This window comes from Microplitis mediator, chromosome 4 (assembly GCF_029852145.1).
Source record: "Microplitis mediator isolate UGA2020A chromosome 4, iyMicMedi2.1, whole genome shotgun sequence".
NCBI lineage: Eukaryota > Metazoa > Arthropoda > Insecta > Hymenoptera > Braconidae > Microplitis > Microplitis mediator.
The window spans coordinates 1,048,073-1,060,812 of NC_079972.1; the positions used below are offsets into that span (position 1 = coordinate 1,048,073).

Consider the following 12,740-nt stretch of genomic DNA (forward strand, 5'->3'; position numbering starts at 1 on the left):
CTCTTCTTTTCTACCCAGATGACACTCTTAGTCGAAACTAACGTGGACATTAACCTGAGATATAATCAACAATCCTCATTGCGCGTGGTATCTAACCACAGCCACCACGAGTCCTACCTCTCTCGGGCCAAACACTGCTCCCATCTCAGGAAATAAAGAAACTCTGGTCACAGTGGGCTTGAAAAGGCCCCCCGTGGTACCAGACTCCTAGCTCTTGTCAACATGGTTGCGTAGGATTAGTGGTGGGTCGCAACTTCTTCCCATACCCTATGAAGGCTTCCTCCACTTGTAATCACTAAGACTTTAGACATGCGATTATACACACTTGCCCTCATCCATCACTCAGTGATGTCTTATCTACGAGTTTTTTCGGGCGCCATAATCATTTGAGACAGATCACGGTGGGACAGGGCCCACTCGAAAAATTTACGGTATTATATTTTAATTTACGTTATTTCGGTACTATGCCGTAAGATATGGTGGATTAAGGTAAAATTTCGTTATTATGGTAGTTCAGATTCGCCAGAAAGATGTAAACCCCAACAAACTTCTTCGGGGATACTCTAAATATATTAAAGCATTCAGTGCATTCAAAAGTGACAAAAAATCAATACAAGTAAAAAGTGAATCTTGATAGTTAAATCTATATGATGAGTTCAATTCCGCACGGTTAAATTTTGAGTATATATTGTGTGGTTGTGGAACGCGTAAGTAAATAAATAAATAATTTTCTCCATTTAAATGTAAACTAATAAAAAAATTAGATGATATTAAATTTAGTGTTTAATGACCAACTGTCAGCGTTCTCTTCTAATTTCGTTGATTACCATTTTTTTATAAGAACGTCAGTGGAAAGTAACTTTACACTTGCTACCGACTGAAAATTTAACTGCATGATACATTCAATAGCGTCTGATAAGAGAATGATTTCCAATCATTAATGGTGTTGAAGATGAAAAGGATTTTAAGACAAAATCACAAGAAAATCTTAATCCAACATTATTACCTGAAATTTGTTATTTGATTTTCTAATAGTTGTCTTAAACGTTCTTTGATTTCCTGAAATTTATCTTTTTCTTCGTGGGTTATAGATCCTACTCCATCTGGACGATTACCATGGACATGACTCGCGCAGAATGCAAAACTATAATGGATCAATGTGGGATCTATCATACAACCACGTTCTGCACGATCTAAAAGATCACTCAGATAACAGAGATGTCTGAAACAGCCACGAACTCCATATCTAAATCAAGAAACAATGAGACATGAATATCAAAAAAATAATCTATTAAGAATATCGACAGTCATAAATTATCTTTATTATATTACCTCGCACAATACTCATCTAAAACGAAAACTTGACCCGGTGAAAACCATCCCAAAGAACAATAGGGATCATTAAGCCTGTAGTCAAGAGTTAAGTTTTGAAGAAATTTGAAGAGATTTGCATGATCAAATTTACATGGATCTGCACTTATAAAGTCTTCCATGCCATGTTTTCTAGCTCTATCGGCATCTCCTTGTATTTTGCTAATAGTAGAGTTTTTGTCAGCTACGGAAACAGGTGGTGTAGGTTTATGAGATTGACCAGTCGCTCTGTACATAGCCATAACCCATAAATGGCACTCATTCTCGTCGTCCGAGGCAAAAACAATGTTGTCTCCTTCGCGGACGGCGTTGAAGAAGTACCTGAAATAAAATAAGTGGATAAAGGTGTGAGTAAATTATTCAATTAAATTCCATACAGGCATTCTATAATATATTTACCTTCCACCTTCTAACTCTGTGCCAAACATTATATTAGCAGAAACGGCTTCAATATAGTCCACTGTGTAGCCATCGAGCTGCATCATTTCCGACGGCTCACTCTTTTTTTCTTTATATGAGCACATCGCAAATGTGTACTGCGAGACTTGAACTAGAGCATAATACCGTTTCTTCCATTTTTTCCATACTGACTTTCCCACAGCATAGAGATGACCGCAATGTTTCATATTGAGTGGCTTATCCATTCGACAAGCTATTTTAATTCGTAAATCTTGATCCGGATTATTTTTTGGAACGTTCATACGGTGCCACTCGGGAATTTTTGAAGATAATGGGGTTGGTCGTAATATGACTTTACCCAATTCCTTGTCTTCAAGTGCTAATATTGCAGGATTTTCTGTATATAAACGAACTTTTACTACTGGTAAGGGATGCATCGTTGTAAAGTCACCCTGAGTATCCCACCTAAAACAGAGAAAGTGTGTTTGTTCTTTATTCTGTACATAATTATGATTAAGGGTTGAAATTTTTTTCACAATCTTTTACATTGGCTTAGAGGCTTCAGCTTGATCGGTTTGGAGCTTCTCACCACCTTCTACCTCCATAGTACAATAGACAATGCGATTTGGTGCGAGACTTTTAAGACCTTTAACCTCCATAACAACAACTTCCATTGAAAAACTTAAGCCCACATCCATTTTAGTGAGTTGCGGATCGGAGTCAGCGGAGTCGCCCTCCAGTTTAGCGAGAGAGCCCTGGGTGCGGTAGCGGGAGCGGTCACTACGGCGCTTCAGCTTCTGCAGCCCATATTTGCTGTCTATCGAACCCTTGGAGACTGGTAATGACTCCAAATTAGTCATTAGTAGGTTGATAGACGACTTTAGCTCCTCAATGTAGAGCGACTCCATCTCTTTAAGGAGAAACCTCGGCATGAGCTTTCGATTCTAAAAAAGAAAAATAAGGCAGTGGTTATTGATTGCACATTGATATTTTTAATCATTTTTATTTTACCTTTTCCATTTCATTAACTTTCTGAATGCGACCGTCCAGCTCCCTCCTGATGGCGGCAGCCTGCTCGTCGGCTGAATCCAACAGAAGGGCGTTGAACAGAAGCTGATGCTCAAATTTTTTTATGCCAAGGATTTGTTGAAACATGTCGTAAAGTTGCTCTTTCGACAATATTAGCTCCGAATTTAAAGACTGCTGTTGCATCCTAGATGGCCTCTTGGTGTCTTCATCACCAGTTCCTTTAAAAATACAATCGAATTTGGCCAGCCAGGACGTAAGAACAGTCTCTTTGCTCAACCCATCGATTTCCGGGAGGCTGCGAACACGTTTTTCGATATTGTTCCTGAACACCTCTCGAAAGTCGTGTTGGGAACAAGCTCCGCTTTGTACTATTTTTACAACTCTTTCTGATTTTAAAAATACGTCGAAATAATTCTGAATAGCATTGTGAAAGGCTTCATCTGCTATAATTTGTGTCTCTCCTTTCAAAAAAGCCTATAAAAATAAAAATCTTAGATTAGTATATTGTGTGACAAGGGATGAAATAAAATGATTTCAGACTGGTGTGCAGTCAGCTGCGCGAGCCGTAGCGAGAGCTAACGTCATTCGTAGACTGAAATCGTATTGTTTCATCCCGTGTCATGATTGTATGCATTGAAACCATGTTTTAGTGTCAACAGCTAGTCAAAAACAAATAAATTTAAGGCTTATAGAGCGAAAAACGATTGAAGTATGCGCAAATTGTGATTTGCAATTCACAATTGAATATAAATAAATAAGCAAATCAGTACACACATGAATCATTTTCTTTATTATTCGAAGTCATTTTTATTAAATTTGTTTATAACAAACTCCTTGCAAAACCGTTTCCTCGCCATCACAAGATACACGTTCTGCGGGTATACATTTTTTCTGACCCTCGCGAGAACGGCAATCAGTACGTAATAGTATATTGTGTGACGAGGGATGAAATAAGACTTCAGAATAGGGCGAAGTTAGCTGCCTGAAACGCAGGCGAGGGCTGACTCACCCGAAGTCCAAAATCGTGTTTTATCCTGAGTCACATGCCATATTTTTTATGACCACCTGCATCGGAACTTCAAGTTCCAGGGTAAGCAGCCAGTAAAAAACAAGTTAATTTCAAGTCGATGATACGGAGAACTGTTAGAGAATGAGAAATCTGTGATTTTACAGTCACTTATTAAATAGTAAATACGACAAAAATATTATCTTCACTCATTTTTTAGTAATTTTATTTGGTTAATTAAAACTGTCACTTAAAAAATGAAATGAGTAAACTGAAGTGACAAGTAAACAAATGAGAGTAATGAGGCTGTGTGTTTCTGCCCACATTTGTGAATTACGAATTCGCTAGCAGTTGTTTGCAGCATCGGCTTGGAATTAGCTTATTTTGACTGGCTGTAGAGACACTGAAATTTTAAGTTTCGATGCTGGTATCATGAAAATATCATCAATTGACTGATAACAGATTAACGTTTTCCGTAGGCGTAGAAGTTGCTTAAACGTAAGAAATCAATTAATGTAACGGAGTCACCGGTTTTTGAGGCTGGTTCCTATTGGTAATCACTCTTTGCTAAGCCGTTGCCTAGCCGATTTTTAAAAACACAAGCTGCGAGTGTCATTCTCTACCATAATATAATCAACAGCATAGTTAAAATAGTAAAATATCGAACTCAAGCTTGTTATCAGCGATAGAATAAGATCTGTTTGATCTTTTGTATGTGGAACCGAACTAACAGCTACTACAAGTCCGTTCTCGTGAAACCCAAGCACTTGGCTTCCCTCGTGCAACACTTGGCCGAAAGGAGACATGGTCTCTTCCTCTGCCTCTCTTGGACGGCATCCAAAAGTTAAATTGAAACAGTTAGTTAATTTAGCGAATCCGCTAGCCTTTGAGTGTGAGTTTTTTCGAAGCTTGGTCCTTGAGAAGCCGTTACCTCACCCGATTAGGAGGTACATTTACGGCAGGGTTCCCTACTTTTTCTCCAGACGATAGTCCTGGTCTATGAATATAATTAAGTGATCAGAGGTGGACATTTCTTGAAAGCATGTTCATATAAATACACCCTATTAGTGTATGTGATCTCACCACAACCACCACAAATCCAAACTTCGTTGGACCATCACTCTGGCTCTCTCCAGAAATAGACTCTGAACAGAGTAAAACATGGATAGTCTGCCCACGATATCAGTCCCTTTAAGTAGTTAAGCACCACTTCGAAAAGTGGTAAAATACGGTTTCACCTTATTCTCCACAATAGTTTCTGCCCCTTTCCTATAATGTCTATAATCGATCAAATTTTGAACAAGTAGACAAGCAGATGCTTGCTCGGTGTTTAGAAGGTAAACTTCCCTTTGAACTTCATTTTTTCGTAATAAGTCGAAGTCTGTTAATGCTCACCTCAAATTGAAGTAATTAATGTAACGAAGCTATCGATTTTTACACCGGTTTATCCCAACTCCTTTCTGCGGGCGCTGTCTTGTTCAAATAGGGTATAAATACTCTGAGAGTTCAACTAAATTAACTAACAAACAAATGACAAAGTAATTGGGCAGAAACGATCATTAAATTTGACTCGCAACTAGCAGAAACGCTTTTGTTTTCACCCACTGTTTAAAATTTTTTCAATTCACGCATTTGCTCATAATAAATGTCCATTACAATGATCTAAAATCAGCATGTTTTGACTCACTATAAGCTCTGAAACTTGCAGTTTTGATGCAGGATAAAAAAAAAATTTACTTATTCTCACCAACCATAAACTCGCAATCGTATTTTAATAAATTTTTAATATTGTAAGAAATTCCCGACTTGATTAACATTATTTTAAAAAAAAACTCTATAATTGATTATGTGCATTGAAAGGTTATAGGTGAAAAATTCAAGACTCTCTGTGAGGCTTCTAAAGTAATCAGAAATTTTCATTGCATGGCTTCAGAGATCTCAGATATTAAAATTATGAAACCTAACTCTACATCATATTACTAAAATATATTTTTCAATATTAACAAAAAAAAGACTAAAACTATGTACCTGGAAACGAGAGCACAATGTTTCCAGTTGTTGCTTTGTAATTTTCGTTTGTCTTCGGGTCATGTCCGTGGGCTGCTTGGCATTGAATGGATAAGCTATACATCTAGAGATAAATACATAAAGTTGTATGCGAGTTTTCCTTTCTTCTTCTTCACGTTCTTGTTTATCCTAAAATAATAAGTTTTCAATTAATAAATAAGTTGAATAAGTTATTCGATTCCAACTGACTTGTAAATCAACTTCTGTTTTTTCACTAGCAACAGACGGCGAAGGGCTGGTAGGCCTTTGCACTGACTTTGCATAGTTCGCAGCATCTTGGGTAGCGCTCATTGATGGTGACAGCGAGTTTCGTGCACTTGATAAGTTAGGGACGTCTAATCCAGAGCCTGCAGCTTCTTGGGCTGCAGGGCCTTGGCTTACTCCTGCTTGGCGTCCATGAGATCCACCATGCGAGCTTGGTGATCCTCCGCTGCCTTGACTCTGACCTCCAGGTGATGCAGTAAATCCGGCGGCACTACCTCCACTCATGGCACCCGCACCGGAGCCTCCACTTCCAGCGCTGGGATGACGACGAGAACCATGGCTACTACCGGTAGCCCGGCCCCCACTGGCTGCTCCACGCTGTGCGTTTTGGTCCTCATCAGGTTCTTCATCCGATGAACTTGGATCAATCATGACGTTGGTTGAACGTAAAAAATACGATTACTTTCACGTGAATAGGCCGTTTCTAGCGGCGTGTGCGTGATGTCGTTTCCGTTATTTGGGTTATCTCCGCTTTTGGAGCTATAATCAAAAAAATCCCGTACGATCAAAATATGTAGAAAAAATACATATTACGAACGAAAAAAAGGAATCACATGCCGGATAAATAATTTCGGCAATTTCGAATTATATTCTTAAAATTTTTTTTTGCTTCAATTATAAATTTATCAAAAAAGTTTGATCAAGAAAAGAATAAAAAGCATCAATTTCAAAGTTTAAAAACCTTTATTTTAATAAATTTCTTTATTTTAAAGTTAATTTTATGCATGTTGATCCAATAGAAATCTCCATAGAAATAAAATGTATACGATGATAGGGTTTCATAAGAGGTTCGGCGTCGGAGATTGTTAATTCCGTTAATGTAATAGAAGTTTTGAACCTAAATGATATAACTGTTACGCCAATGCTGTTGCTGATGTTGAGACTTTCGGAAAATATTGTGCCTAGTCACGTCTGAACTAACCACCTGACTTTAATGAAATTTTTTATTATGAAAATGCAAACAAACGTATTAAAAATAATATCAGGTTTATGTATAAGATAGTTCTTTTTAAATTAATGTGTTTTTTATACCATACTAATATAGTAAATAACCTGTGAAGATAATTTAATGTAAGTGGATTACGTAAAAACTTTCAATCAAGTATAAAGCACTGTTGGGGCTTTTATGTCATGTGCAAAATTTACAAAACGTGTGTATAATTATGCCCGTTGAAATAGAGATCAATCGCCGTGTAACTTTGATTCAAACATATGATTCATAATGATCTTATGATTTAAAAAACAATAATTGAATAATATTTAAAACCATTAAATCGTTTAAATGAAATGTAATGTAGCTTTTTGTAGGCGTTTAACACTACGAATCTTTTTGAAACATATTTTCTAAACAGCGAAGCTATTTTATTTCCAAAATTAATATACTATCATGAGAATAAGAAAATAGGAAACTCTACAAAGAAAAATTTTAAGGTGACCGGTTACTGACCAGCACACGATTAGTTTGTGTGATCACAGTAACAGTTCATATTTAGAACCGTACTCAGTCTGATTCAACACAAGAATGCGAGCACCATAATCAGTCGTGTGGAAGATACCCCAGAGAGGAAAGTACCACGGGCCCATGCTTGGTTGCCAGACCTGGCCCAGGCTTCCAGGAAACGAATAAATTTAATTTAAAAAAATTTATTATTATTAACCTCGTAGAATTCATGATCATTAACGTTTTAATTATTTAAGGGAGGTAAATGATGTGAAAAAAACTCGGTGGAAATTCTGCTGGACTCTGGGCGCGAACTTCCGTCCTTCTGATTACTGGGTCCGAACGGTAGCTACTGGACGAATCTACTAACGTTGAACTGGTACATTTATATGATCTACTTGTATAAATCATGGGTATATCCAAACTTGGGTAATCCTACCTTGGCCCAAGCCCGGGTAATTATTGTAACGGCCAAGGCTAGGTTACCCAGTCCTGGCCCAAGCCTGGCTTGCCATTGGATGGCCAAGGCTAGGTTACCCAGTCTTGGCCCAAGTCTGGCTTGCCATTGGACGGCCAAGGCTAGGTTACCCAGTCTTGGCCCAAGCCTGGGCCAATATAGGTGTGCCAAAGCTAGGTTTCCCAGTGCTGGGCCAAGTAGCGGCCCGTTGTTCAACTCTGGCAGCTCCTGTATGGGACTAGGTTCAAAATTAAAAAATCTGTCTATCGGTTGACCCTGCGGGCCAGCCCTAAAACTTCCCGCTGTTTTCGAGCTCCTTGATCTCTAAAACATTGCTGTGAATACATTTTCGAGCTCTTCGAGCTCGAAGATACCTTTGTTTCTCTTTTTTATGAGCTTTTCAAGCTCAACAGGGTTACGTATTATGTTAAAGTTTAAAAATTTAGAATCTAAAATAATAAATGAATGAGCATTTTTTATATTTGTTCACAATTATGTTCAATAATTAGCTCAAAAATAAGTATTTACGTGATACGTTGTATTTACATCGTGTAAGTATATCCTGATACGAGCGAACATGACGATTTTTAGGCGATCACTTCCAATGACTTATGTAGAGAAGAACATATTAGTTTTGAGTAATTATGTTTAGTAATTATGATGTTATTCAATGAAAAAAGCAGATATTGATTGAACATTTATTATTCCGTCGACGATATCTCTCGAACGTATTATCCGATTAAGACGGTTGAGGTGGCAATCGGCGCGTTTTATTGAGGTCTAGAGCTGATAAAATTTTGGGAATAATTGGTTTAGTCGTTTCGAAGATATTTGCAAAAAACCGTTTTCTACTGTTTCTTTCGTCGACGATATCTTTTCAACGGATTATCTGATTGAGACGTTCTTGGTGGCAATCGAAAGCTTTTATCGAGTTTTAGAGCTGATTAGATTTTGGAATTTATCGATCCAACAGTTTTCACAATATCCAAAAAAAAAACGAGAAAAACATTTTTGTTTTTTTCGTATTTCTTGAATATCTCAGAGTTTATTTGACTAAATGGTCTAAAATTTTTTTTGAAAATCTTAGTTCAGAAAATATCTTTCGAATGCCGCAAGAACCATTAAAATCGGTTCATTCATCAAAAAGATACGAGAGGTTTAGATCCACACATACACACACACACACACACACACACACACACACACACACACACACACACACACACACACACACACACACATACGTACAGACATCGCTCTGAAAATGTCAGAATAGCATCCTAGCACGTTCAAATGTCGACATATGATAAAAACCCGGTTTTTGAAAATCGGGGTGAAACCAATAACTTCCCGAATTTTTTGAAAATCGTTGATTTTCTCAGCGGGAAGTTAAAAAAAAATGATAAATTAAAATAAAATAAAATAATAATAATGATAATAATTTATTATTATTTTATTTTATCATTTTTTAAAAATTTTTATTACTAATATTATTTTCATTGTTATTTTTTAAAAATTTATTATTATTTGATTTAATTTTATCATTATTTTTCTTATTGCTACTATTATTATTATCATTTTTATTATCAATATTATTATTATGTTATTTTAAATTTTATTATTACTATTATTACTGTTATTATTATTATCAGAATTACTTATTTACTCCGAAATTTTAAATTAACCGCACTGTAGGTCACGTGGTCTCGCGAGAGCCAATCATGTCGTAGTGGTCTTGAGCGAGAGGTACAGTCAATATACGCTCTCTCTCGCACATTAAGCGTCACATAGTGCTGTTCACACGCACTTACGCGAAACTTTACGACCATCTGGCAGATCGAAAGTGCCATCAAAATGATCTAGCTTTTTGGAATTATTTATGTTTAATTAGCTAGATTACCCTCCCAAAATTTCCGAGTGCCTCAAGAACATTTTTTGAATTAGTTTTACAAACCATTTTTTACTAGTCTGGCTAACATTAAGTGCCGACTAATTAATCTGGCTTTTTCATGTATCGATTCTTTACATATAGGGTAGAAGTACCGTTTCTGGTCACTTTAGTGCCAGTTTTGGACACGTGAAAAATTTTAATTAATTAATTCGTAAAAGCCACAATCAGATGATTAATTTTTTAAAAGTGTTTAGAAATATTTTTGTCCCAATATTCAAATGGAAATTTTATTTTACTCTTTTTCATTAATTAAAATAAAATATTAAATGTCCAAAAATGGAGCAGTGGCCACAAATGGTACCTCTACCCTATAACTTCAATATATAGAAAAATCAAAATGCCTCAAAAATATTTTTTGAATAAAAAATTTTTCCTTTTTCAAAAATTCAAGGGTTGCTGGGGGGCCGCTACCCTCCAGCCAGACCTCGGTTATCTTTTTTAGGGGTCTCTTAGGGACACAAAAATTTGCTAAGTGCCTCAAGAACCTACCTAAACTTGCGTATCAGCTCTCCTACTAGAATGAATAATGTCCTGCACAAGACTGACAATTGTATATCACATCCTTGGATAGTATTTAGCATAGGAACCATTCATGTGCTGCACACGGCTCATTCCAGTGACATCAACATGAATAGTTTCTGTGCTCAACGCTAACCAGTGCTGTAACATATCGTAGTCAGTCTTGTGCAGGACATTACTAATTCGTGTGCGCACATGAATCAATATCCTCTGCACACGACTGGTTACGGTGCTGGCATTCTTGTGCTGCATCAGACTGAGTATAATTCTGATCATGAACTATTACAATGAGCATACGAGCCAGTCGCGTAATCAGCCATTTTTAACTTCCCGCAAAGAAAATTAAAAATTTTTCGAAATTCGGGAAGTTATTGGTTTCGGTCTGATTTTCCGAAATCGAATTTCTAGTAGATCTTGACGTTTTGAGGTGCTTGGAATCTATTCTGAATAATTTCAAGATGATATCCGAGTGTATGTATGTGTGTATGTCCGTACGTATGTATAAATATTCTGTAACTTTTGAACGGATGAACCGATTTTGATCTCCATGGCGGCATTCAACGCGGCTTGTTAATCCATATAATCTATGAAAAATTGAGCTTGATCGGTAGGGTGCGTTCGGAAATATTACAAAAATAAAATTTAAAAATAATTTTTTTTTTTGATAACTTGTAATGTGCTCGATGGATTGATTCCAAAATTAAATCAGCTCTAAAACTTAATGAAACGCGTCGATTGCCACCCCAACCGTCTCATTCGGTCAATTCGTTTGAGAGATCTCGTTGGAGCAAAAATTATAAAAAACGTTTCTTGTCGAAAACAATGGCATACAAAAGTATTCTCGAGCTCGAAAATGTATTCACAAAAATTTATTCACAAAAATAGATTGAGATTGAATTAAAAAATTTTGCAATTCTAGTATTTGTTTAGATTTCACGTATACCCTAAAAAAACAAGAACAATCAAATTTTTTATTGCCTATTGAAGTGCAACAGATAATTCTACGCCATAACAGAAATTATAATATCTAAAATATATATTTACCAAAAAGAAATATTTTTACCACATCTTACAAAATTTTAGTTAAAGAATAAGATAAAAAATATCGACGGGTTTGATAATAAATTTTAATAATCCTCAAATGGTCAATCATCATATCCGCTCTAACTATATATACATTTTCACCCTTAAGGATACGAATTTAGGTAAATTACAGAAATTTACCGTTACTTATACAGTAGGTAAAATAATTTACAATAGATAACGCGTACACGGAAAAAAATAATCGTTAGCAGTTACCGATTTTGTTTTCGGTAGCTGTTACCGATTATTCCGGTAGCTGTTACCAAAATAATCGGTAGCCGTTACGGATTGTTTTGGTATCAGTTACGTACACACACACTCATATACACATGCGCACGCACTTGCACACAGACGCGTAAGCAGAAGCACCCACACGCGTAGACAGGAGAACACACACGTGCACTCACGCACGCGCAGACACATACTCACATACACGCACGCACACATTGAAATACACACACGCACACATTGAAATACACACACGCACACGTAGTCGCACGAACACTCGCACACATGCACACACACGCACGGACACACACACGCGCGCGCACGCACACTCGTACACACATCCCTCAGAAAGTTTTTTTTGTCCACTGGAATTCGTCAGTAGAACCGAAATAATCTGTTGCAGTTACCGAAATAATCGGTAACTGCGTCCGAAATAATCGGTAGCTGCTACCGGTTTTTAACTTCCCGCTAAGAAAATCGACGATTTTCGAAAAATTGGCAAGTTATTGTTTTCACCCCGATTTGCGAAAATCGAATTTTCATCAGATGTCGACGTTTTGAGGTCCTAGGAAACTATTCTAACTATTTTCAGAATGATTTCTGAGTGTCTGTATGTATATATGTGTGTGTGTGTGTGTGTGTGTGTGTGTGTGTGTGTGTGTGTGTGTGTGTGTGTGTGTGTGTGTGTGTGTGTGTGTGTGTGTGTGTGTGTGACCGGCTTATAATTTTTTAACTAATAAACCGATTTGGATGGTTAAGGCGGCAATCGAAAGAGCTTGTTAGCCATCAACTTTTCTTAAAATTTCAGATCATTTGATCAAGTAGATTCGAAAATATTGGCAAATTACGGAAAAAAAATTTTTTTTTTTTTCGTTTTTTATCGGTTTCTCAGAAACGACTCGAACGATCGACTTCAAAATCTAAT

The 12,740-nt window shown here is 36.7% G+C and overlaps 1 protein-coding gene across 5 annotated transcripts in view; it reads right to left on the bottom strand.

Moving 5' to 3' along the window:
• LOC130666225 (calcium-dependent secretion activator) overlaps window positions 1–12,740 on the bottom strand; it is a 30,567-nt gene that overhangs the window by 10,020 nt on the left and 7,807 nt on the right. For all 5 annotated transcript variants that reach the window (XM_057467014.1, XM_057467015.1, XM_057467017.1 and 2 more), the window contains 7 exons: window positions 6,062–6,616; window positions 5,834–6,001; window positions 2,782–3,273; window positions 2,317–2,714; window positions 1,771–2,235; window positions 1,333–1,692; window positions 1,007–1,246 (listed from right to left, as the gene is read on the bottom strand). In XM_057467014.1, coding sequence (XP_057322997.1) covers window positions 1,007–1,246; window positions 1,333–1,692; window positions 1,771–2,235; window positions 2,317–2,714; window positions 2,782–3,273; window positions 5,834–6,001; window positions 6,062–6,508 — 2,570 coding nt within the window. In that variant the 5' untranslated portion in view covers window positions 6,509–6,616. The remainder of the gene's footprint in view (window positions 1–1,006; window positions 1,247–1,332; window positions 1,693–1,770; window positions 2,236–2,316; window positions 2,715–2,781; window positions 3,274–5,833; window positions 6,002–6,061; window positions 6,617–12,740) is intronic.